This window comes from Neolamprologus brichardi, chromosome 3, assembly GCF_056152115.1.
Source record: "Neolamprologus brichardi isolate AB-2024 chromosome 3, ASM5615211v1, whole genome shotgun sequence".
Taxonomy (NCBI): domain Eukaryota; kingdom Metazoa; phylum Chordata; class Actinopteri; order Cichliformes; family Cichlidae; genus Neolamprologus; species Neolamprologus brichardi.
Window position 1 is genome coordinate 12,137,501 of NC_142106.1, and position 27,619 is coordinate 12,165,119.

The following is a 27,619-nucleotide window of genomic DNA, read 5'->3' on the forward strand; positions in this document are numbered from 1 at the left end:
TGAATAAAAAAAGATGCAGTAGTTTCAATGTCAGTATTACAGAAAGTGCATGCGTTCGTATCTATATTTAGATAGATATATGGCATTTACAATTTTAAAGTGATTTTCTTTTGCTTTAGGTGGACTTGAAAAAGAAAGATATTTAGTCAAAAACTTCAGATAATAGTCTCTAACCATTTTTTTTCTTTTTAGTTGTTAAGGGAAAAATTGTCCTTAAAAATTTATTATTGCATGCCTTTCCTTTAAATTGGTGTTTAAGAATAATAATACTGTGATCTGTCAACGGGGCTGCTGAGATAGAAACATATCTATATAGTAAAGTCGAGCCCATCCACAGATCTAGACATAAACATTTACTAGAATCACAAATGAACCATCAATATTCAATACAACTACCAGCCAGTGTCCTGAATCATCAGCCTGAAAAGTCACGACCTTCCCTGGACATTGGTAGAAACAGAGCTACTCCAGCAGAGTGGTTGGATCAGTGGCTGAAGAGGATTTTTTTTCACCCCACTCATTTGACCAGAAGGTGGCATCAGCGTCACTTGAATGAGTTTCTTGTAGTAAGGTGCAATTAGCTGTTAGCCCTTTGATAAACATAAACATTGCTTTTCTTTTAACGTTATCCCTGAGACCTTTAACATTCAACGACACAAAGGATAAACATGTGCGTAGCATTAATAATAAACAAAAATAGAGTTTGAAATATTAAGAATATCAAACTTGAATAGAAAAAAGAGAAAGTTAGTTTACTTCCCTGTTTAGAAAAAGGTGAAAGAACGACGGTGCTGGCACCTCCCATCACATTCAAAACTGTCAAACGTCCTTCTTTATGTAGAGTTCAGAGAACAAGTAAGAGTGAACACTTTTCAACTGCCCGCCAGAACGCGACGGCCATTAATATAACCGACAGCTCCTCTGTAGTAAGCCTTCTCCCCCGCATTTCTGGCTTGTAAAAATTTCAGCCAATTTTTCTCCCTCTCCACACGATCCTTCTTCGTCAGGTCCTCGGCAAAATGGAATTTTTCACTCTCACAAATCTGAGCATTTTTGGACTTTTTCCATATTCTGTCTCGGTGTAGGCGCTTTGTTATGGAGGACCACAAGAGCCACGCGCATTGAAATAAAAAATCCTGTGCTTAATTAATGAATTGTAGAATAAAATCTGCATTTGTAAATTCATTTTTGAATTCCAATTTAATAAACTGATTTTTAAAATGCTTTTTAAGTCTTCATTTCAAAAAACATTTTCGAATTGCACTTTAATAAACTTCATTTCAAAAACCTTTTTCGAATTGCACTTTAATAAACTGCATTTCAAAAACCTTTTTCGAATTGCACTTTAATAAACTGCATTTCAAAAACCTTTTTCGAATTGCACTTTAATAAACTGCATTTCAAAAACCTTTTTCGAATTGCACTTTAATAAACTTCATTTCAAAAATCTTTTTCGAATTGCACTTTAATAAACTGCATTTCAAAAATCTTTTTCGAATTGCACTTTAATAAACTGCATTTCAAAAACCTTTTTCGAATTGCACTTTGATAAACTGCATTTCAAAAACCTTTTTCGAATTGCACTTTAATAAACTTAATTTGAAAAACCTTTTTTGAATTGCACTTTAATAAACTGCATTTCAAAAACCTTTTTCGAATTGCACTTTAATAAACTGCATTTCAAAATCCATTTCCCTTTCCTGTTCGCTCAGGGATTAACATGTGGATTAGCAGTTGGATTAGCAGTTGGATTAACAACTTCATTTTAAAAATCCTGCTGCTATTCAAATGAGCCACACCGTGGGATGTAAGAAGCTCTCTGATTGGTTGGTCAGACACAGGCTGTCTGCCAGCCTGGATGTTTCTAGCTCATAGCTAAGCCCTGCTAAGAAGCCTGTGTACTTGTACAAAGGCCGTTCGACCTCGGGATTTACACTCGGCTCGACACGGATATGTGAAGAATGAAGGGACCCTGCAGCAAAGGGAGAGCCCAACCTCTGGCTGAGTGCCTGTTTACAAAGTCTGACCACCTGTGAAGGTAACGTGCTAACGTGGCTAACGCTAGCATCACCGCACGTAGCCCCATTATTTTAAGGTCATTTTAGCTTATGAAAGTTTTACGTCGCAGCTGTACGAGCTAGCTACGTGTTTTGTAAGCTGCTGTGCTCCTCACAAATAAAGTTGGAAGCAGCTCAAACTATTAGAACCAGCACTGAGGCCTGTTACATTTATACAGTGTTAGAGCAACGGCTGCAGCCTACAGCCTTTAAACTAGCGATTAAAATGCTGACAGTAAACTCGTCAGTCCAGATGTTACCACATTACTTTGTGATACTTGTGAGTTAAAACAACTGAGACAGGCTGATTAAAATAACAGCTTTCAGTTCTCTCATTCAGCATATAAAGACTGGAGATCACACTACTGATTTCAGCTCATTTAATATGTGAGTGCACAGATTCATTCAACTGGACATAAACGATGATCAAAGGTTGTATATATGATGAAGTCATCAAACCCCAGCCTGTAACACAGTGCGCTGAATCTTAGCTTTGAATGTCCAGTATATTCTAATCAGTGCAATCTAAGCATTCACTGAACCTACAGTATCTACACCTGTGTGGCAAATGTGTGGTAAAGCTACAGATAATGAAATGTAATTATTAATACAATATACATCATGAGAAACGAAAGCTGAAATTGATTCAGTTTAGTACTTTTCTCTGTATGCTCTGTGATCATAAAGGCCTTAAATCCTGTGATATATACTGTAAATGATTTTCACAGAGGTCTTAAAGTACTTAAATCACTGCTGATAGTCTGGTTGTTTATATTTTCACATTTTTGTGTCTGTAGGGCTGTTTGATGACGATTTGGACTCCTCTGGGAGATGAGGACACACCCACACCTGTTCCATACTGCAGCCATTGATGGTGTTACGGCTCTGAGTCAGCTTTGGGCCATCAGACGCACACACTGGAAAACCAGCACCTGGACTTCATGCAGATGGTCACATGGTCTTCTGCTTCTGCAGCCCATGTGTTTAAAAATCTGATGCTCTTCTACATACCTTGATGCGGTAAAATATCAGCAGTTTCTGAAACACTCAGAGGAGCCCATCTGGTACCAACAACAATGCCACATTCAAACTCACTTAAATCTCACATTTGTTCTCCATCGTGATGCTCTGATTGACGTTTAGCAGGTTCGCTTGCCCATGCACACTTTCTAACTGCATTGAGTACCTGTCATTTGATTGGTTGATTAGATATTTATATTTACAAGATGATGAACAGATGTACATAATAAAGTCACCAATGAGTGTAGTTTGACACAAATGGAGCTGTTAAATTGTAGAAAATTACAAAAACTTACAAGCTATGAAGGCGGGGTGTAGCTTGTCCCTGTGAATCAGTATGACCACAGTGAGACTCCTGCAGGACACTAAAGAAGGATTAAAGACTTAAGAGTCTCAAAGGAAGCTGATACCTGACCTTACTGCTGAACATGAAGCTTCATAGATCTGTCAAAAAGCACAGATGTAATCTCTTGATCTTGACAAAGCCAAAATGTAGATGGTTAATAGCTCCTTGAAAACAAGTGGCAATAATGTCTGATTGAATCCTCCATAAAATGGGAGGGTTTTAGAGATTTGTGAAACAACCAGCAGATGGCAGCAAATCACCTTTTCAGTGTCATTAGACTGTTGTTCACAATTAACTCTTACATAGTGCCAACTCAGTTCTGTTTTCACATTTGACAGCGGTCAATGTCATAAATTTCATTCTTTTAACCTTAAACGATATGTTTTTAAAGCCTCAAAGCACCCAATTAAATATCTAAAAAAAATTAAATTTGTTTTACAAGTGTAGACACATTTGTTCACTGTGGCTTTTCAGGGTTCGATTTGATTTGATTTGATTTGATATACCTTTATTAGTCCCACAAGGGGAAATTTCATAAGGCTGCCTTGCTAGGGTTCGACCCCCAGATGGATTTTAGATCCGCCAGTGTGTTTATAAAGCCAAACCAAGGAAACTCTTGGCTTCATAAAATCAAAATTTATAAGCTATAAGATTACAAAATCATCTAAGCTGCCATTTCAGTGAGTGTGGGTAACAAATCCCTCATATGCAAGGTTTCCTGCCACTGCTAATTATAAAGGGCAGTTATGAAGATTGATTGTTTTAAGATACAGCAGTCAGGACAGTTTAATGATTGTGACGAATGGTTACACAAGAAATCTCAGCAGTTCCACAGTTTGAGACCATTTTCAGTTTGAATAAAATATATTTAAACAATCATGGCTGTTCTTCTTTCATATCTATTGAATGACATGTTTTCTCCAATAACAAGAGCACCACAATCTCCCTGCTCTCGTAGAAACTAGGATTAGTCATCCATTTATTAATATCCGATTATTTATCAACATCAGAGAGGCTGATTTTTTACTCTATAAATAGTAGTAGTTCAAAACTCTGTAAAGGCACTGAACAGAAAATTCTTGACCTGCAAGAATATAAGTATTATATAATGGTTTAAAGAGCTCCAAATACACACAGAGTCCAACATCTTCGACATAAGTCAGTGAAATGGACATTAAGACCAAGAACATTTATCCCATAATTATTTTAGAATAAATGAGGCTTCAGCTTCTCACAGAACAACAACAAAAACAAACAAACAAACAAACAAAAAAACAGCTGAGTTCAAAGGTCCACATGTCAGCTTTCAGAGCTTACAGCCTCATCTCAACATCTCAAAAGGAAACAGTCTCAGTTCATTTCAGCTTCATAGATTCAGCCACACACGGTGTTTATTGTTTTACATGAAAGAAACATCACATAAACAACCATATAAACACAATTTTTTTCTGATTATTACAGATAAAACACTTTATGTAATACTCTTTCACAGGGTTCATAAAAGACATCGTTTAGTGTCTTTTACATGCTTTACAAAGACAATTAACATCATTTCTAAAAGAAAGTGAGACCTCAGAATACACAAAACCTTACTTATCCAAACCGTTATTTGTTCGATTTGCCTTTAAGACTGCAGAAATACACACAAGAAATCCGTAACTCATAATGAATGAACAGAAAGTTAAAATGCCGTATTTTTCAGACTACAAACCGGATTATAAAGCACAATATCAATGAACAGGTCTATTTTCATAAATAAGGCACATTAAGCGAAACAAAACAGTCAGCATGTCTCTTAACAGATTCCATTTTGGGGCCCTTATACAAACAATAATATTATGTTGAAGCACAGTACGTATTACTCCATGAGGTTCCTGACTACAGTTGCCGCAATGCGCCAACAATCCAAATGAAGAGTTCTTAATTTACTTATGTAGTTTATGTTTAGGGATGGGTATTGATAAGATTTTCACGATTCCGATTCCATTTTCGATTCTGTTTAACGATTCGATTCTTTATCGATTCTCTTATCGATTATTTTTTTTTAAAAAAAGGAGAACACTAAGGTCAATTAGCTTAGATCTTTGTTTTATATCTTCTCTTTGAACAAGATAGAAATGTAGGAGTAACATGGCCTTACAAACCCAACAGTGAGATCTTAACAGATCCAACCTACGGCTCTTCAATGGGGTGTCACAGGGTCCCCAGGAAAAAAAATTGTGAATGTAAAATAATAAAATAAATATTCTTCTGTAGCAATAAAACAAGAATATCCAATAATGTCCCTGCCTACAATTAAACACATTCACTTACCGAAAATCGGGGCATCTGCTGTGGCAAATGGGTGCAAACCTTTTACCACAAACTTAGTCACTGCTCGGTGACATTCGTCTATCCTGGCCTGAAAGAAGACGCTACCGGTAGACTGCAGCGAGAACTGCCAGCATCTGAGCCAGACTCTGTCTCTCTCATCATGGTCACCTAAATGCACAGTAATGGCAGGTTTTGTAATAAGGCAGATCGCGCTAACATAATATGCACTGTTAGTTGATTATTTACCTGCCGCATTAACGGGAGAGGACGTGCAAACGTTACCGCTGCTGCTGGGTTGAGATTCACGAGTCCAGAGCGGAATTAAAAACACGACATTTATTTAAGGTTATCACGCGTTTTGTGAGCAAATGCTTTTGCATATTCGTAGTGTTTCCTCCCTTAAATGAAATATCTACTTTGCAAGTATTGCAAGTTGCCCTGTTGTCATCCGTTCTCGTAAAGTATAACCAAACTTTTTAGCGTTTGAGCCGCCATGTTTCCTGCCAGGTAAATGACGCTCCGCAACGTGGTGACGTCATTCGGGGCGACTGGAATCGATAAGGGAATCGTTTGCAAAAACGGCAAACAATTCCAAGGAATTGAAACAGTGGGAACCGGTTCTCAACAAGAACCGGTTTTCGATACCCATCCCTATTTATGTTAGAAAGAATTAAGGCGTACCAATGGATGGGCTGTGTTTTAATATGAAAACATGGACCTAAATCCCTGTTAATGTGTATAAAATATTCCATGAAATAACTATGATTGGTATACAATGTTAAGAAGGGTCCAGAGCGATGGGTGGTGCTGCAGATGCTTGATAGGATGTTTGTTACGAGGAGTGCTGCAGGCAGAGCTCAGAGCAAACACACCACAGATGGCTGAAGTAAAGCCACAGTAAAATTCCCATTGCAGAGAAATGTGCCACTCGAAGTCTGCAGGCTTTGATGCATTCGAGTCTGTAGAAAAATGTAGGGCAGCAGAGAGGTGCCTGTGTGGGTTTCCTCTCAGCCTAAAGATGTGAATGTTACACTAGCCGGTGTTTCTGGCTGTAGGTGTGATTATTATCATGATGATGAACGTTGTGCGGCTCAGAACTGATGCTCAGTGGTCACCACTAGAATGTCACTACAGTCCTCAGTCAATCTTTGCCCAGCTTGGGTTGTCGTTGCCATAGAAATTGGGTCATTTCCTGTCACATCAGGTAATCAGACTTTTTTTAAATGAGGTAAAAGCATTTTAAATTGAGAGGTAATAAAATCAGAAGGTTACCTGCAGCTCTGCGTCGATATAAAGATGCCATGAGGAGAGTAGAGATGAAGTATGGACAGAAGACAAGCAGGCGGAAGAGCACTCTGAACACAAGGTGGGGGGAGTGGGTGTGAGGGGGCAGTGTTAAAGATGGGGGGAGGATTGTAGCTGTCTGTTTACCTGTAAAGAGAATACAAATAATCAAATAATTATATGGATAAAATAAGAGATGAAATGCAAGAGAGAAGCTCCTCACCTGTGACAGTGATCCAGCTGGATGGAGACTCTCCATGACCGCTGATGTCACACTTGTAGAGGCCTTCATCAGACCTGGAAACATGCTGGATGGTCATGTGACCTGTAGGCTGCTTCCTGATGAGGGAGCCATCTTTATAGAAAGCAGCTGGGAGGTTGGAGGGAGTGGTCTTTGTTTTACAGAGCAGAGTGACGTCATCTCCCTCCATCACAGGGAGGACAGGACTCTGCAGGATCACTGATCCACCTCAACACAGAGACAAACTACAGCATTTCATCCATTTACACACAGCTTCATCAACACTAACTCCACACACTCAGCTTACCAGTGACTGTCAGGTTAACCATGTTACTGATGGGACCCTCTCTGGACTCACACCAGTAAACTCCACTGTCCCATGAGATGATGTGACTAACGATGCAGGAAGAACCAGCTGATCCTCCCCAGTCAGCTCCACACTGACTGCTTTTTTCTTTGCTTGTGTTTCTCCTCAGAGTCCATCCAGCAGAGCTGTCGTCCTCCTCACAGCTCAGAGACACAAAGTCTCCTTCAAACACCTGAGAGCTGCTGGGACTCACAGTCAGACGAGCTGTGAGGAGAAATAATTATAACCCATCCATTCAAACATCCACGTCCTTTCACTTATCAAATTAAGTGGAACACTTAGTAATTGTCATAATTGTATTTGTACAGCACTATTTTACTTTTTGACTAAATTTAGGAAATTAATTATTTTGCTGGAAGACAGTGAAGGGAACCAACAGCAGCACTGATGACCACTTGCTAAATACCTTTTGTTAGCAGTCTGGTAAGATGATCAGTTTTATTTAAGTAAAATGCTCTTACATTAAAGTCTTTTAAGCATTCAGCATACACAGATCATATTTATTAGAGTCACTAAACCTTCACCACGTTGCAGGAAATAACTGTGTAACCACTGCAAAGATGATAACAGGTGTCACACAACATCTAATATGAGGCATTTCTGAAACTGCCTGCAAGGCCCCTTCACAAGGCAAAGAGTTCTGTAGCGATGGTTAGGTCTATACTGTGTAGTTTGTTTTACATTTAAACTGTGATGGAAATGGGTCACTAACCTTGCAATGTGCAGCTCAACAGTAAGCACAGACCTAAGGAAAAATGACACTCAGGTTAGTTAGTTAAAACTGAACTGTAATTTATTCTTTTGCTGCCTACCCAAACCTCATGACCTTAGGTGAAGGTAGGTATGAAGACTGACAGGTAAATTCACAGCTTTGTTTTTGCACTCAGCACTCTTTGGTGCAACGTCTACATCACTCCTGATACGGCCCCAAATTGGCCATCATTCTCCTGCTCTTGTTTCCCCTCAGATGGGAATAAGACCCCAATATGCTTGTTGAGTATGAACCATGGCATCAGACTCGAAGGTGTTGATTCTCATTCCCACTGCTTCATGCTCAGCTGTGAAAACCTCTAGTGTGAGCTGATAACGCTTCATCTGCATAAAGCATAGATGAGATTCTGACCCAACAAGTTCGACTTACAGCTGGAAATGTGGACAAAGCTCTCATTGCAGTATACAGGGACTAAATGGCTTGTAGAATCACCTCCTTCAAAATCCACTGAGGGAGTTGGGTTGAATGAATTCTCTAAGTCCACAAACTACATATAGACAGGTTCAAGGTTACACGATCAGGACCAAAACACCTGAATCCAAGGTTCGACTAACATTTCAGCTGACTTTCTAACATGTTTTGTGGAAAAACTAAGTACAAGAAGAGAAAGTGTCTTCTCTCTAAATAAAATAAAGATGGCAGCATGGTTTATATTTGCAATGTTGCATCCAAACAAACCACAAGATTTCTGGAAGAATGTCCTTTATACAGATGAGACCAAAGTGCCATAGCCAACTGTAGATTAAATGGAGGGATCAGGATTTGGGTTAGTCTGCTGATCCAGGACCAACATATTCTAGAGTAACATGTGAGGCCATCTCTCTGACAGTTAAAGCTTGGTTTAAAATGGGTCACTCAACAGGACAATGGTCCCAAGCACAACAAATCAACATAATAGCGAAAAAATAAAAGAATCAATGGGATGCACGGCCCCAGTCAAAGTTCAGAGCTGAACCTGACTGAAATGCTGTGGTGAGTGCTTAAGAGAGCTTTGCATAAACAGATGCCCTGCTAACCTCAATGAAGTGAAGCTTCATTGTAAAGGAAAATGGGCCGTAGAGATGTGAGAGACTGATAATGTCATGATGGAAAGTTACTGCTGTTTAAGGTTGTTCAAGGTACTGAATCGTGGCAGTGTAGTTAGACTTTAACATTATTGCACAGAGAGCTATGAAAGTTATGTTTTTCATGTATTATTGAGCAGTAATAAGTGATTATGTCCTGTCCAGCTGCAACATTAAAGTGATACACACGTTAATGAATCAATCATTAACAACACTGTGGATTTCATTCGATTTAAGGAGGACATTTACTTTTTAAATACTATTTTAAATCTTTTAAAGAGTCTTAATGTTTCTTTCACTTCTTTGTTAACAGTTATTTAACACTAATTGACCCTCTGAGTTAATCTTAAGCTGGAAAAAAACAAAACATGGGAAAACAACTTGGTTCAAAAACCAATTAGATGTTTATGAAGTTGAAACAGTCTTTCGAACTGTTTATAGATAGATAATCATTACTATGTACTTACAGAGCTGCCACAGCAGAGATGTCTTCTCCATCCTGCCTCTAGGTAAAGACACATCAATGCTTTGAGTACTTCAGTTACACCTAGTAACCCCCCCCCCCTCCCCTTTTCGTCCTATGACAGGATGCCAGTGTTGTGGTTATCACTGTAACAGAAATGTTATCAGCTAGTACAGTTAGTGCAGTAACTGTGAAGATAAACAACAGTACCTTTGTTAGTGAATGAGATGTGCAGCAATGCAAAAGCAGTCCATGAAAACAGAAACTACTGCAGGAGAAGACAACTAAACACAGCTGCTCTATTTCTAATAGAAAGACAACACTAAGTAAAATTAAAAGCAAGGCACAACATCCTATCAAAACAAAAGAGGAAGTTGCATCACAGATATACATAGACGAAGACTTGACAAGATACAAGGAAACACTAGGGATGCTAGACTAGATGGATGAATCTAATATGAATTCATTAAAAGTGACAGAATTCATGATACAAAGTTTCAAGAATAAATACAGAGCATATAAATTAATTTTTAAATCCCTGGAATACTAAGGAGCGTGGATCAATTAGAAATAAACATTAAAAACAATGAAACAAACAGAGGTCAAGCTGTTTGTTAGCTGAGAGGAAGAAAGGTTGTGATGATACTCTTCTTGTCTCTGGTTTAACCACTGACTTGTGGTCAGAAAATGGAGAAACATTCACTGATAAAGTGACCCACATTTTATTTCGCTCTAGTTGGCAAAAGAAAAAAGAAAACATTATGCCTTCTTGTGAACATACCACAGCAGACTTGATGATGTTTCCATGCTGAAACTGTTGAACCAAGTGTGAAATAAAAAAATGAAATGAAACAAAATGCTTTTCAGCATCTACTTTATTCATACTTCTATTAACTCACACGGTTGCTGTTCACACACAGGCTTCAGCTTTTCAGCTCAGCCGAACACTCCAACAACCCGGTACAGCGAGGAGTGCTTCCAGATGCTGTGGAGGTGCGTCCATCGCCCCTGCAACAGCACCACCTACTATGGCCGCCACACTTCTATATGAATTATTTCTGCTTTTTTCACCTCTGTTCACTAGTTTGTATACGTTACTGAGTTTGCTGTGTCATCCTCCAAAATGTAAAGCTCTTTTTGCATTGCCTCTCCAGATCATCAATAACCCACTTCCATACTAAACATGCTGTATTTCAGAAACAAGTTACCTGCTGGGGGTCATTTTGTAGCACTCTGGCAGTACTCCTCATCTTCCTCCTCACACAGAGGGTCAGACATTGGTCCACTCTTGAGAATGTGCTGGGAGACACAGGAACTCTTGTAACGTTGCACATGTTTATGCCATCCTGGAAGAGCTGGACTTCCTGTGTGGCCTGAATAGGCTGTAAGTACTGCCCTGTGATAGCAGCAGTGACAAGGCCTCTAATAAAAATCTAAACTAGTCAGAAATTCAGAGATACAAGAAGAGAGCAATGGTCCTTGGCCACCACTGGCAACCGCTCCCTTTTTGAGTGTTTTCTTGTTATTGTTTGGTTCACATCAAAGCAAGAATTCACAGTGGCTTCTTAACTGAGCAGCCTTTTGTTTTAGCTGCTACCTCGAGCACATTCTCTCCAGGAGGCTAACACACCTGAAGAGCATTACCTATTGTAAATCATTTAAATTGGACCTTTCCCCTCCTGATTCCTGAGCCTTCACTCGTATCTCCAATATGTAATTAAAGCAATGTTTAATGGCCACATAATACAGTATATACATAATTGTACTGTACAGTACATACAGTACAGTACATAGTTACCAGTACATGATGAAGAACAGATACAAGAATTAAACAGATGTCTTAAACAACTTAAACAATACTTTTGCTGCAGGTTTTATCTGCAGGGGCAAAAAGCTGAAACAGTTACAACAAATGAAACAACTGGACAACAGGGGTCAACACTGTGGGGCTGCTCTTACAAACAGACATATTTTGAACTGCTCTTTGTGTCTGATCCACGCAGAAAGTTATCTGACTGAAAGAATATAATACAGAGTGTGTGTTGTGCAGCTCTAGACACACAAACATCAAATAAACATGAATAAATGAGGGGAATGCAGCTCGGTAGGTTTTGGATGTGTCAGCCTCTCAAACTTGCTTGAAGTGAAAGCATGTGGCCTATTTTCTTGTGGCTGAATAGTTTTGTCCAAATATGTCCCCATACTGCTTCCTTCCTGTTTCTGTGTCTACAAAAAAAGTAGAGAGTATACCTCTTATATATACAATGACTGTTTATATATGAAGTATAAGCTTCCTATTTATTTATTTTTCAAGATTTCTGTGACCTTCTGTGTACACGTTGATTCAGATTCTGTTTTATCCACCAGACACTTTTTGATCTCTTCAAATCCAAAATAACGTCTAACTTATATGTAGTGATTCATAACAAAACATAACTGTACTGTATAACCCTCAGTACCTCAGTGCAACAATCCTGAACCCTCATGCTTTATAACACAAGCAAACAAAAAATGCGTCCTCCACTCCAACAAAGCACCATCAGGAACAAAACCACGTGCACTGTTCTTCTTCAGTTTTACATAAAGCCACAGATCGACTATAAAACCACAACAACACCCACACACCTCCTCTTGGGAGTTCCCGATTTTGAAATTTTTTTGTCCTTTTCTGTAGTTTTGATCTGTAGTTTTGATCTAACAATAATTCAGTAACCTGTATTTGATGTTATACACACAGCCATCACTCAAAAATTGTGACGTCAGTTTCCGGATCGTTCCATGAATGTAGTGTTAGGGGCGGGGCTACAGCCGGGTATAACAGGCAGGTTTTTCTGTGATTACTCACTGACTTGTTTTCTGACCGAAGAAGAAGTCAGACAGACTGAGATGTCAGCGAATTTCATCACAATGAAGGCGATTTAAACTAAAAGAACTGCACAAGGTAGGCTAAATGTCCTGTCCTCCTCATCTGCTGCGTGCAGAGTGACGGCAGTATACTATGACACCCCGTGTCGATGCTCAGGTCACTTTTTTCGATCGTGGCTCATAACACAGATGCTCACTACATCCATTCATTCTGAAATGAGGTGATTTTTGGAGGCGCTTAATTTAAATGTTTATATTGGTATATGAGTTGTAGAAAGGGTTTATATATATATAATTATATATATATTTATATTATATTATATATATATATTTAAAAAGACGTTAAAGTGTTCTTATGGCTGCTTTATTGTACTTAATCTGCGTTCTTTATTAGCCTGTAATCCAAATCATCCAGAACAGTTATGGTATATTTAAAATTTCTGCTGCCATCTTAGCCACATCTCACTGAAAAAGAAATAGTAATAATGATAAATACTACTACTACTACTACTAATAATAATAATAATAAATTAATATCACTGAGACTCTTTACGTCAATTAAATACATTTTTTGTAGAGTTGGACGTTTTTCTGTGGTGTGACAGGAATGTTCTTCCTCACTTAAAATGATAGATTTTATGTCATTTATAGCAGTTTAAATATAGTACAGAAACACGTTGTTGCTATCATACATTACTTTTATCTTTTATTTCTCAGCGTGCGTTCCAAAATTGCCCCTATATCCTATTCCTAACCAGTGATGGGAATAATGGTGTTACATGTAACACTGTTATTAACAGCATGATTGCTGCTGTTTGACTGAGGAAGAATAAAGGAGTCGTGGTAAGCCAATCCTATGACCACTTTAAAATGACAAAGCAACAAGGTGATATATACCAGGTTTTAAATTGTGTTGATGGGCCACGTAAAACCAGAGTCATGATAAACAGTAAAAATATAACTTTTTCTACTCGGATTTTATGTTTTTTGTCTGATTTTAGATCAATTGTGTTAATACAGTACGTCCAAATAAAAACATAACCATAAATTCAGACACGTGAGGTTGTCCTGAAAAGAATGAGACCAAACAAGGTAAGTAAATAGTTTTTAAAGGTGAAATGTAGAGGTCAAATCAAAAGTAGTTAAAAATGGCCAATTATACCCTGGACCCCAGAGGGTTAAAGATTTTTTTTTTAAAGTAACACAATAGTTACTTTTCAAGTAATTAATTACTTTTAGTATCTTGTAAATGGTAAATGGCCTGTATTTGTATAGCGCTTTTACTAGTCCTCCCTAGGGACCCCAAAGCGCTTTACACACCCAGTCATTCACCCATTCACACACACATTCACACACTGGTGGAGGCAAGCTACAGTTGTAGCCACAGCTGCCCTGGGGCAGACTGACAGAAGCGAGGCTGCCATATCGCGCCATCGGCCCTTCTGGCCAACACCAGTAGGCGGTAGGTTAAGTGTCTTGCCCAAGGACACAACGACCGAGACTGTCCGAGCCGGGGCTCGAACCGGCAACCTTCCGATTACAAGGCGAACTCCCAACTCTTGAGCCACGATCTTGTAACTCACTAACTCAGTTACTTTTTTGTAGACATAACTAGTACCTATAATTAATTATCTTTTCAAAGTAACTTGTCCAACACTGTTCCTAACCTCTTTTTATTGATCTCAATACACCATAGAGGTCAAGGAAAAGTGCATATGAGAATTGCTAAGGACTTAGGAAAAGAGAAGAGTTGTGCGTTGAGGTTTGGAACTACCTTACTCTAGTCTATCCCTAAAAATGTGCTGCTGTATGTTTTGAAAATGCAGAAGATGAACTGCAAGACTGCAAGGTTTCTAAACCGGAGGTCTTGTAAGGTCATGCAACGAGAACAGCCTGTGAAAAATATCCTTCATTATGAACGTTGGAATTTTAGGGGCCAGATTTATTAAATACTAACTCTTCCTCTGGATTGACTGAAGAGGCTCATTGTCACTTCATGACTGACAGTTGTGAACAGGAGTATTTTTTACAGCTGAACTTGTGTCGTATATGTTTTTAAGAGTTTCATTTTACAAGAAGAATAATTCAATTTAATTTCTTGTTTTATTGCCAAACGTTTGGCTCTGTCCTAATAATCTTAACTCAGTCCTCACACCAAACATTTAGATCCTCTTATTGTTCCTCAGTAATGCTGGGAGTTTCATAAAACAGAGCAGGGTTAGCTGAATGAGCTAGGCTCTCAGCAGTGAGCTAGGCTATTGTTCAATTTATACATTTCTTCCTTCAGGTCAGGTTGCAGCAACTCCACTGTCTGCACGACCCGTCATAGATGAGTCCTCTCACTGTCCTTCTCATTTTGTCTCTGAGTTCGGCATCTACAGGTGAGTCAAACAGGGGACGTTGATTTTAGTTCGTTCAAAACAAAAAACTCATGAGGAAAAAAGAGAAATGTTCTAAACAGTATTTGTGTATCTAACAGGGTTGTGTGTAGCTTGTCTGTCATAATGATATGATTGGATAAAAAGGTGTTGTTTTTCTACTTGTTTCTGCATTTATAACGTCACAAAGACTGTGTGTCCCACTTCCACGTTCTGTCTTTTGTTCAGGCTTAAAAGAGATAGATGTGCAGGCAGACAGGAATGTCCAGCTGGAGTGTCAGGGTCCTAAAAAAGCCAAACTTGTCCTGTTAGAGTGGAAAAGACTTGATCTGTTGTCGGATGGATATGTCTTCTTCTACCGAGATGGTCATCTTCATAAAACCTTCCAGCATCCAACTTTTAGAGATCGAGTAGAACTGAGAGATCCACAGATGAAAAATGGGAAGATGTCCATCATTTTGTACAACACCACAATTAAAGACACTGGAACGTATGAGTGTCGTATCATCGCACAAAACATAAGAGACAGTAGCAGCTCTACCTTTGAGATCAAGCATGAAATCAAGCTGACAGTTGTTCCTCCAGGTGAGTGAGTAGAGTTGAGTGTGTGTGTGATCAGAGGTGAAGCTGCTTCCTGGTTGTTGATGTTTGTTTCTAAAGATGTTGTTGATGAGACTTTGTAGAAAGCAGCTGGTATGAGTGATTCAATTCAATTCAATTCAATTCAATTTTATTTATATAGCGCCAAATCACAACAAAAGTCGCCTCAAGGCGCTTCATAGATACAGAGAAAAACCCAACAATCATATGACCCCCTATGAGCAAGCACTTTGGCGACAGTGGGAAGGAAAAACTCCCTTTTAACAGGAAGAAACCTCCGGCAGAACCAGGCTCAGGGAGGGGCGGGGCCATCTGCTGCGACCGGTTGGGGTGAGAGAAGGAAGACAGGATAAAAGACATGCTGTGGAAGAGAGACAGAGGTTAATAACAGATATGATTCAATACAGAGAAGTCTGTTAACACATAGTGAGTGAGAAAGGTGACTGGAAAGGAAAAACTCAATGCATCATGGGAATCCCCCGGCAGCCTACGTCTATTGCAGCATAACTAAGGGAGGATTCAGGGTCACCTGGTCCAGCCCTAACTATATGCTTTAGCAAAAAGGAAAGTTTTAAGCCTAATCTTAAAAGTAGAGATAGTGTCTGTCTCCCGAATCCAAACTGGAAGCTGGTTCCACAGAAGAGGGGCCTGAAAACTGAAGGCTCTCCCTCCCATTCTACTTTTAAATACTCTAGGAACAACAAGTAGGCCTGCAGAGCGGGAGCGAAGTGCTCTAATAGGGTGATATGGTACTACAAGGTCATTAAGATAAGATGGGGCCTGATTATTTAAGACCTTGTATGTGAGGAGCAGGATTTTGAATTCAATTCTGGATTTAACAGGAAGCCAATGAAGGGAAACCAAAACAGGAGAAATATGCTCTCTCTTTCTAGTCCCTGTCAGTACTCTTGCTGCAGCATTTTGGATTAGCTGAAGGCTTTTCAGTGAGTTTTTTGGACATCCTGATAATAATGAATTGCAGTAGTCCAGCCTGGAAGTAATAAATGCATGAACTAGTTTTTCAGCGTCACTCTGAGACAGGATATTTCTAATTTTAGAGATGTTGCGCAAATGGAAGAACGCAGTCTTACATATTTGTTTAATATGTGCTGTGTGCTGTGATGTGATCAGAGTGCAGTAGATAATGTCTGACAGCAGTTTGAAGAGGAAATGGATTCTGTTCTGTTCTTCACTCATCACCTACCTGACAGCTGACACCTCACACCTGTTTCTCACCTGCAGGTCGGCCACAAGAGGTCACCGCACTTAGAGATGAGGAGAATGGAGGTATGGACGTTGGGAACAAGGATGAAAGAGATGGAGGATTTATTGGACTGGCAGGTGGTCTGTTAGCTTTGGTGGTGATTCTTGTTGTTTTGTTTTTTTACAATTTGTTCTCCTCTTCCTCCTGTTGATATGACGAAACGGTCGCAAAAGTGACAAACTAACAGCAATTGGCTAATTGCCAACATGCATTTAAAGTATTATATGAATCATGTCATTAAAACACACATTGCTTGCATCTTCTGTTTTCTTCTAAGCATGTGCAGTCGTTTGCATTTTTTTGTTCCATCACAGTATTGTTTCCCAAACACAAGCCCGTGGGGAGGTTGCTGAGGTTTGCTGCTCCAACCCTTGTCGCAAAAACAAATGTATTCAGAAATGTTTTATTTAGGAAGTAGAATTAATTAATGAAACGAGTAAAAAAAGCCCCCCACCCCCACCCCCTCCCTGTAAAGCATTATAGTCAAATAACATGCATACGAGATACCAGTACAAGTGGTGTATTTTACAAAAAGAGCTAACAGACAACAACTGTCACCAGCTAAATGCTCTCCCTAACATTTTGAACACTTTGGACATCACTGCTCCTCCTGAGGAAATTTATCACCAAAACTTAAAGTCACAATTATTGTATTAATAGCATACACTCAGACAAAGGTCACACTTTAGCTTATTATGAGATGCCATCACACAGTTTAACATTATACTTAAGCAATAATTTCACCTTCCCGCTTTTGTTTCCAAAGGGTTCTTGACTATGTGTGTAAATTTGACTTTTGGCTGAGTGAAATATCCATATATGACTTGGTTCTGTTACATTTTGGCTTTTTTGTGAGCACTGGGATCTGTAACTGGGGCTACACTGACTAGAGTAGTACGACAATCCAGTGTTGAGGAGCACAGAGCTGTTGCCTTAAGTAGTGGCAGGAAAATGCAGGAACACGGGTTACTTGCAGATGCGTAGGTCAAATGTGGGAACCTGTAATGAGTTCTACTCAGTTGGAGAGGAGTGGAAGAGAGAGAGAGAGAAGAACATAACAAAAACCCAGCTGACATCAATGGCGAGGCACGAAGGATCATGACATCTGCCTGTCCATCACTGGGATGAGAAAGTGTTGCAGCTCTCAGTCTGACAAAACCTGCAAATATACACATTGTTCAAATGACTTGATATCTTTCACAAAAGATATGTTTGACAAGTTATGGGCCAACAACAGTTTAAATACTGGAAATCACTTTTTGGCATGGCAATTTGATAAATAAATGAATTTTTGGGAAAACTGTGAACTATCAGATTTATTTTAACACAGTTACATGCTTTTTTTAAAAAATCATTTTATTACTGGTTCTGGTGGCAATAATAAACTTCATAAACTTACCTTTCTAAATGCTGTAACACTTTCATTTGTGGGCACTGATTCTTAGAATGAAAACACAGCTGCCTAAAACTAATGTTATTCCTTTTGTTTGTGTTGGAATTGGAATCAGCTGGATGCTATAATTGCAGCTGACCACCAGATGTCACTGGTAGGGCCTGTCTTTGAGACTTTCATATGTTTTACTTGTACAATGAGAAAGAAAGAAGCCTCAGAAGCTTCACAAGGCTTCATGGGCCTATCTCTAATATGCGGAAGAAAGTGAATGGGTTACAGCATTTGTAAATTATGTGCACTTGCGACATTCATTCTCCTCATTCATTCTGATTGAGAGGAGGAGTATAGGGAGTGTCTGAAGGTGAAAATATGCAATCCTGCATCAGATCTGACGCACACACACCCACAGTCAAGGTGCTTTTACGTCACTCAGACATAGTTCAGCTGTCAAGGAATGCATTTACCCAGTTTGTTTTTCAAACCTTGTCTCATGTGATGACTCTTGGATGAGAAGTGAAACATCTTCAAGAAACTTAGAGAACTCCAGCTGCTTTCTTTCCAAGCTCCTTAGACACTGAAACAGAATGAACTTCCACTGCTGGTTTATGTCCCTCACTCAACTCACTCACACTTATACACCAATCACCATAAGGCAAATACGTATTTTTAAAATACCATCTTTTAAAATGACAAATATTTAGATTATTTTGCAGAATAATGAAATCTCCCTTATTCAGCTTATAGCTTCTCTCTGATTTTTCTGCTGTAGAAGTGATTTTTTTTCCACCATAATTTCAAACTGGATAAATTGAAGGTCCTGTGCTTCCACCTGGTGGCTGCATATATACAACACTTTGATTTAAAGGCCTGACAGTGTGTCTCTGATTCACACTCACAGCAGATATTGTGAACCAAGATTTAACTGATCATTAAAGGTGCACTTCAGACGCTGCAGGAGGAGTAAGTGAGGAGGATGTGTTTTCTGCCACTGCCACTCTTATCAAACCTTTTGGGGGAGACCATTCTACTTCAATATCAACTTTCATGATTTTCTGAATTGATAAAGCTCCTCTTGAAGGCTTACAAACAATCAGGCTGGGAGACATTTAACTGATTTAGATCTCATCCCTTTGAAAATTTTCACTTGTCTGACCCTCAGATTTGTGAATGTGATCTAAAGTTTGTGGTGGGTGATCAATGTCCACGTGAGGACACTGCTGTAAGTATCTCTATTTAAAAAAAACAAACAAACAAAAAAAATCATCTTTTAACTGACCGCTTTATTATTTGACTCATTAATATGAAACATTAAGAACATACAATCAAGTATGTTTGTGTCTGAAGACGTTACATTAAAAATTGACATTATAAAAATTGCAAGTTTAGAGTATTCAAATGAAATGCACGTGTTTTTCTTATTTCTCTGTAAATCAATGAAGACCTTCAGAAAAGCAAAGAATACATACTTGTCACAATGTTGTCACCTATGACAATAGTGGTCTCAACATGATCTCAACACTTAGAAGATTCTTTAACCATTCAACCAACCATTTAGACTTTGATATGAGTTTGACAATCAACTCTTTGAACCTAATTAAATGATATGTTTGTTAAACCTGCTGTTGACAAACAATGTCAGCTATATCAAAATAAAAGTCTCAGTTAAATTAACTTAAAGAATTAAGCAATGTCACAAGAAAAACAATGGTGTGCCTGGTTTCAAGCAAGAAATTCAGAATGCTGAAGACAAATAATGAGCTGAAACAAGTTAAAGATGATTATTTTCGCGTAAATTGGAGACCAAATCCACCGCTATTGCTTTTAATTTCGATGGATTCTCTTTCTCAGCATGCAAGAAGCTCTGAGATGCTGAGGCAACCATTCTCCGGTTCATAGAATATTTTCTGTATATCAAAACAACAACAACAACAACAACAACAACAATAAGAAGAAGAACAGCAGAAACTACCAGACCCACTCTCGGTCTAACAGATCCACTCTTCTTCCCTCCATCCTCTGTGTGTGTCTGACCTGCAGGTGAGAAACAGGTGTGAGGTGTCAGCTGTCAGGTAGGTGATGAGTGAAGAACAGAACAGAATCCATTTCCTCTTCAAACTGCTGTCAGACATTATCTACTGCACTCTGATCACATCACTCAGACCAGCTGCTTTCTACAAAGTCTCATCAACAACATCTTTAGAAACAAACATCAACAACCAGGAAGCAGCTTCACCTCTGATCACACACACACTCAACTCTACTCACTCACCTGGAGGATCAACAACACTCAGGTAAATGACGCTGATGGGGTCACCACTCAGATTTGCTCTTTTTCTGCGATTTTTTCCTGTCTTTACACGACACTCGTATGTTCCAGCATCATTAATCATCACATTCTTCAGAATCAAAGACACGTCTCCATCCTTCATCTGTCTGTCCTGCAGATCCACCCGGTTCTTAAAAGATGGATGCTGGTTGGTTGGATCAAACAGCTCATCGCGGAACAAAAGCACATATTTCTCTCCCAGGTCAGCTCTGCTCCACTCTACAACTATAATGTTGTTGTTGTTTGGAGCTCGACATGTCAGAGTGACGTTCTGTCCAGACTCAGCTGTGATGTTTTTCTGGTCTGAAAGAGGAAACAACACAGAGCAGATATTTCTATGATATATTTCTGGAGATTTGGGGAGATTTTCATGCACCTGTTAGAAAAGAGCCAATCAATCAGAAGTAGGAATTATGAGCCAATTATGGTGGTGCGTTAATGCACAGTGGACGTTTGGGACAATCTCAATTACTGGTTATGGTGATAAAGATGTTGTTGAGCAAACAAGGAGGACGTTTACATGTCAACTAAAACTTGTCACACAAGATTCAAGTGTAACATTCTTAATCCTTCGGGTAAACAAAAAAGTCTCATTGAGATTAAAAATTGCATTTCAAAGAGAGACCTGCATGATCAAAATAAAAATAATAAAAAAGAATAAAATGTACATAAAAATCTATCAGGTTTTAATGAATAAAACATGTAGGAAAATACAAAAGATCAAGATGTAAAATAAATAAAATAAAAGAAAAGCCTTACGATAGAAATGAGACTGAAGTAGTGATGCAAACGAAGACAAGTTGCACAGTTGAGCTCTAAGAGCAAACGCTCGATCGCTGTGCGTCTTTACGCGTGAGGTGGGAACAGTGAACAGGTTTCTGTCTGCAGGATCTGGGGATAGACGCGGTGGCTGTTACGGGAACAGCAGCTCAGGTAGAATATTCTGGAGCCAGACCACGAAGGACTTTAAAAGTGATAAATAAAACCTTAAAGTCAGACTGGTTTCTTTAAGTTACCTCAGCATTATTGAGAGATATTACTTTGTTTCGATCAGTCAGGTATAAGTTCAGGTCTGAGGCTCGGCTGATGACAGAGCTCACTTTCAGCAGCGCAAACCAGGACGCAGACGTACAGCACGCCCCGGAAAAGTGACGCAGGTTTAAGATGTTTCATTCCTGCTAACAGTGAACCAGAAGAACCGTCTACTTCATGCCTTTTCATTCACATTTAGTCACGAAATCCCGAATAACGTTGAGGAAAGCTTTATTTTATGCTTTGGCGTGGGTGGCTTCAGCTTCTGACGGTAAGCTGAAAACTGTTTTGCATTTTTCATATAAGATTTTAGCGTTTTATTTGGTTTTAATGTGATTCAACTCATATTTGGCTTTCTGTGGGTTCACACCGCAGACATAAACACGAATCGCACATTTTCTTTTGTTTTTTTGTTTCTTTGGGTTTTTTTGTTTTTCTCGAGACAAATTTCCTTCCTTTTTTTCCAGTGATGACGCTTTTTAAATCTGACTCGTCTTATATACGGACTGAAACATGTCCATACATAAACTAAATATCTTTCACCATCACATGGGGAAAAAATCCGCAATTTGGGGTTGAATGGCTTGGTGGAGCCGTTTACATCACGCACAACCGTTCGCATTTTGACCCGATTTCCCCACATCATTTGCATTACTTTACAGAAAATGAAAAATAATACAACTGAGAAGTAAAAATCAAATCATAACTGACATTTTACGTCTTACGTTAAGACAAAAAAACCAAAAAAAATAAAGCAAACAAACATGAAAACCCAAAGTTTGAAAAAGGTTCGCGTTCATCAGCGATACTCTGGTGCAGTGTTGAGTGTGCTGATGTGGAGCTGTGCGCATCGTTGCTCACAGTGTGAAGAAACGCAGAGCTCACCTTCAGCAGCGCAAATCAGGACGCAGGCGCAGAGCACGGCCCAGTACAATGAAGCGGCTGTAAATGTTTCCATTGTGGATGAAAGCAAATGAGGAGAGGTGTCGCCTCCATGCGTTTTACCAACCAAATTTCGATCAACGTTACAGAGTCGGCAAATTCTCGGCTTTGGCTTCGGAGTGGAAATAATGGTTCGTCTGTGAGGGTACGCTGAAAAGTACTAAGTACTGATTCATGTACTTGCTATAAATATTCATTTTAGTGTAAATGACGTTCAGAAGTTTGAACTTTTTAAAGTTAATTTAAAAGAAATAAAGAACTTTATGAATATCTGAAGTGAAACTGTGTTTAAAATGTGTGGATGCTAAAGGATTGAAACGTTTCTGCAAAACTAAACACAAAAACGATGAAAACTAAATGTGAAAATCGTCACTTCATCCTTGTGCATTTTTTTGTCTTGAATTCATAGATTCTTTGTTTGGATGGGAGGTTGTATTTGAGGAATACATCCTAAAGAGATTTGTATTTGGGATAACTTGAAATGCAGCTGGGGTAGACTTCATCTCCCTGTGAACCTGAGCTGGACGTGCAGAAGCAAATGAAGAGAGGACTTGAAATATCTCTTCAGTAATTTATGTGATGCTGAATATGAGGAGTACCTGAGCCACCTTTAGTTTCTGTTGCGCAGACGTGATTATAAAAGCTGTTGTTCTGCTCTGTGTTCTCTCTGGACTCCTGTTAAATCATCAAACAGCACACAGCTCACCCTCCTGAGCTTTGCTCCAAGCAACCGACAGTGGAAACTAGAGGGATCATTGATCCTCCTCCTTAACCACAGAGCACTTTATGAAAGCAGTCTTAAATGTCTGTTTGATAAGCTTTTATCAATCAGGTACAATCAGACTCATTGGTTCTGTGTTCACTTTTAAATCACAAAGATTAAACAATATATATATAATACAAAAAAATATATAATATCTTTACTGTTATTGTTAACCTGTTATTATGTGCCTGGGAATCAAAGATGTGATCTGGCTCTAATTGGCTGCTCTCGGCCTTTGGCTGTCATTAGAGGCACCAAAATGAAGCTGTTGTTACAGATTTCAGCTGTTACACTTCTTCCTGTGATCTGTCACTAAGTCATTGTTGAGTCAGTTTAACTAACTTTTGCAGGATGTCACAGGTTGTTTTTAAGTGTTTCAAAAATACTGTTTTTCTTTTTGTTCTCTTATTTTTAAAACTTGTATGGGAGGATTTTGAAATCGAAAATAGCATATTGTGGTAATGCAGAGTTAGAGGTACTTCAAACCACTGAAAAGCTAATGTTTTTAGACTTTTTGTACATTTTTGTACATAAATAGAGAGCATAAAATGTACATAAGAACACAAAGCTCCTTAGACACTTAAACAGAGTGAACTTCCACTGCTGGTTTATTTCCCTCACTCAACTCACTCACACTTATACACCACTCACCATAAGGCAAATACGTATTTTTAAAATACCATCTTTTAAAATGACAAATATTTCAATTATTTTGCAGAATAATGAAATCTCCCTTATTCAGCTTATAGCTTCTCTCTGATTTTTCTGCTGTAGAAGTGATTTTTTTCCACCATAATTTCACACTGGATAAATTGAAGGTCCTGTGCTGCCACCTGGTGGCTGCATATATACAACACTTTGATTTAAAGGCCTGACAGTGTGTCTCTGATTCACACTCACAGCAGATATTGTGAACCAAGATTTAACTGATCATTAAAGGTGCACTTCAGACGCTGCAGGAGGAGTAAGTGAGGAGGATGTGTTTTCTGCCACTGCCACTGTTATCAAACCTTTTGGGGGAGACCATTCTACTTCAATATCAACTTTCATGATTTTCTGAAGTTCAAGTTCCCTACTTGATAAAGCTCCTCTTGAAGGCTTACAAACAATCAGGCTGGGAGACATTTAACTGGTTTAGATGTCGCCCCTTTGAAATTTTCACTTGTCTGACCCTCAGATTTGTGAATGTGATCTGAAGTTTGTGGTGGGTGATCAATCTCCACGTGAGGACACTGCTGTAAGTATCTCTATTTAAAACAAACAAACAAACAAACAAATCATCTTTTAACTGACCGCTTTATTATTTGACTCTCATTAAAATGAAACATTAAGAACATACAATCAAGTATGTTTTTATCTGAAGACGTTACATTAAAAATTGACATTATAAAAATTGCAAGTTTAGAGTATTCAAATGAAATGCACGTGTTTTTCTTATTTCTCTGTAAATCAATGAAGACCTTCAGAAAAGCAAAGAATACATACTTGTCACAATGTTGTCACCTATGACAATAGTGGTCTCAACATGATCTCAACACTTAGAAGATTCTTTAACCATTCAACCAACCATTTAGACTTTGATATGAGTTTGACAATCAACTCTTTGAACCTAATTAAATGATATGTTTGTTAAACCTGCTGTTGACAAACAATGTCAGCTATATCAAAATAAAAGTCTCAGTTAAATTAACTTAAAGAATTGAGCAATGTCACAAGAAAAACAATGGTGTGCCTGGTTTCAAGCAAGAAATTCAGAATGCTGAAGACAAATAATGAGCTGAAACAAGTTAAAGATGATTATTTTCGCGTAAATTGGAGAGCAAATCCACCAGTATTGGTTTTAATTTCGATGGGTTCTCTGGCTCAGCATGCAAGAAGCTCTGAGATGCTGAGGCAACCATTCTCCGGTTCATAGAATATTTTCTGTAAATCAAAACAACAACAACAATAAGAACAGAAGAAAGTATAAGACCCACTCTCGGTCTAACAGATCCATCCTCCTTCCCTCCATCCTCTGTGTCTCCTCCTGTCTGACCTGCAGGTGAGAAACAGGTGTGAGGTGTCAGCTGTCAGGTAGGTGATGAGTGAAGAACAGAACAGAATCCATTTCCTCTTCAAACTGCTGTCAGACATTATCTGCTGCACTCTGATCACATCACTCAGACCAGCTGCTTTCTACAAAGTCTCATCAACAACATCTTTAGAAACAAACATCAACAACCAGGAAGCAGCTTCACCTCTGATCACACACACACTCAACTCTACTCACTCACCTGGAGGATCAACAACACTCAGGTAAATGACGCTGATGGGGTCACCACTCAGATTTGCTCTTTTTCTGCGATTTTTTCCTGTCTTTACACGACACTCGTATGTTCCAGCATCATTAATCATCACATCCTTCAGAATCAGAGACACGTCTCCATCCTTCATCTGTCTGTCCTGCAGATGCACCCGGTTCTTAAAAGATGGATGCTGGTTGGTTGGATCAAACAGCTCATCGCGGAACAAAAGCACATATTTCTCTCCCAGGTCAGCTCTGCTCCACTCTACAACTATAATGTTGTTGTTGTTTGGAGCTCGACATGTCAGAGTGACGTCTTGTCCAGACTCAGCTGTGATGTTTTTCTGGTCTGAAAGAGGAAACAACACAGAGCAGATATTTCTATGATATATTTCTGGAGATTTGGGGAGATTTTCATGCACCTGTTAGAAAAGAGCCAATCAATCAGAAGTAGGAATTATGAGCCAATTATGGTGGTGCGTTAATGCACAGTGGACGTTTGGGACAATCTCAATTACTGGTTATGGTGATAAAGATGTTGTTGAGCAAACAAGGAGGACGTTTACATGTCAACTAAAACTTGTCACACAAGATTCAAGTGTAACATTCTTAATCCTTCGGGTAAAAAAAAAAAGTCTCATTGAGATTAAAAATTGCATTTCAAAGAGAGACCTGCATGATCAAAATAAAAAGAATAAAAAAGAATAAAATGTACATAAAAATCTATCAGGTTTTAATGAATAAAACGTGTAGGAAAATACAAAAGATCAAGATGTAAAATAAATAAAATAAAACAAAAACCTTACGATAAAAATGAGACTGAAGTAGTGATGCAAACGAAGACAAGTTGCACAGTTGAGCTCTAAGAGCAAACTATGAGGTGCCGTAAGGGACATTATTACTGAAACGCTCTCACACACACTACTGAAACGCTCTCACACACACTACTGAAACGCTCTCACACACACTACTGAAACGCTCTCACACACACTACTGAAACGCTCTCACACACACAACTGAAATTTTAGCTCTCACACACACTACTGAAACGCTCTCACACACACTACTGAAATTTTAGCTCTCACACACACTACTGAAACGCTCTCACACACACTACTGAAATGCTCTCACACACACTACTGAAACGCTCTCACACACACAACTGAAATTTTAGCTCTCACACACACTACTGAAACGCTCTCACACACACTACTGAAATTTTAGCTCTCACACACACTACTGAAACGCTCTCACACACACTACTGAAATGCTCTCACACACACTACTGAAACGCTCTCACACACACAACTGAAATTTTAGCTCTCACACACACTACTGAAACGCTCTCACACACACTACTGAAATTTTAGCTCTCACACACACTACTGAAACGCTCTCACACACACTACTGAAATGCTCTCACACACACTACTGAAACGCTCTCACACACACTACTGAAATTTTAGCTCTCACACACACTACTGAAATTTTAGCTCTCACACACACTACTGAAACGCTCTCACACACACTACTGAAACGCTCTCACACACACAACTGAAACGCTCTCACACACACTACTGAAATGCTCTCACACACACTACTGAAACGCTCTCACACACACAACTGAAATTTTAGCTCTCACACACACTACTGAAACGCTCTCACACACACTACTGAAACGCTCTCACACACACTACTGAAACGCTCTCACACACACTACTGAAATTTTAGCTCTCACACACACTACTGAAACGCTCTCACACACACTACTGAAATGCTCTCACACACACTACTGAAACGTTCTCACACACACTACTGAAATTTTAGCTCTCACACACACTACTG

The 27,619-nt window shown here is 38.9% G+C and overlaps 3 protein-coding genes across 3 annotated transcripts in view; 1 reads left to right on the forward strand and 2 right to left on the reverse strand.

Annotated features, from left to right (window-relative positions):
- LOC148103510 (cell adhesion molecule CEACAM2-like) overlaps positions 1-27,619 on the reverse strand; it is a 272,876-nt gene that overhangs the window by 150,134 nt on the left and 95,123 nt on the right. Inside the window, exons 2-5 of the mRNA XM_087838753.1 lie at positions 25,764-26,123; positions 20,697-21,056; positions 17,859-17,864; positions 1,800-1,817 (exon numbers count right to left, since the gene is read on the reverse strand). Coding sequence (XP_087694879.1) covers positions 1,800-1,817; positions 17,859-17,864; positions 20,697-21,056; positions 25,764-26,123 — 744 coding nt within the window. The remainder of the gene's footprint in view (positions 1-1,799; positions 1,818-17,858; positions 17,865-20,696; positions 21,057-25,763; positions 26,124-27,619) is intronic.
- On the reverse strand, positions 6,828-7,845 carry LOC148103515 (Fc receptor-like protein 5; the record flags this gene model as incomplete). The annotated part of the gene is made up of 4 exons (XM_087839489.1): positions 6,828-6,928; positions 7,009-7,167; positions 7,244-7,489; positions 7,569-7,845. Coding segments are annotated over 4 exons (783 nt in total), but the record flags the coding sequence as incomplete, so codon positions are not given.
- Positions 12,787-17,286, forward strand: LOC148103516 (uncharacterized). Its single transcript, XM_087838842.1, has 4 exons — positions 12,787-12,868; positions 15,080-15,173; positions 15,399-15,755; positions 17,013-17,286. The coding sequence occupies exons 2-4, from the start codon at positions 15,122-15,124 to the stop codon at positions 17,183-17,185; spliced, it is 582 nt and encodes a 193-aa protein (XP_087694968.1). The 5' UTR covers positions 12,787-12,868; positions 15,080-15,121; the 3' UTR covers positions 17,186-17,286.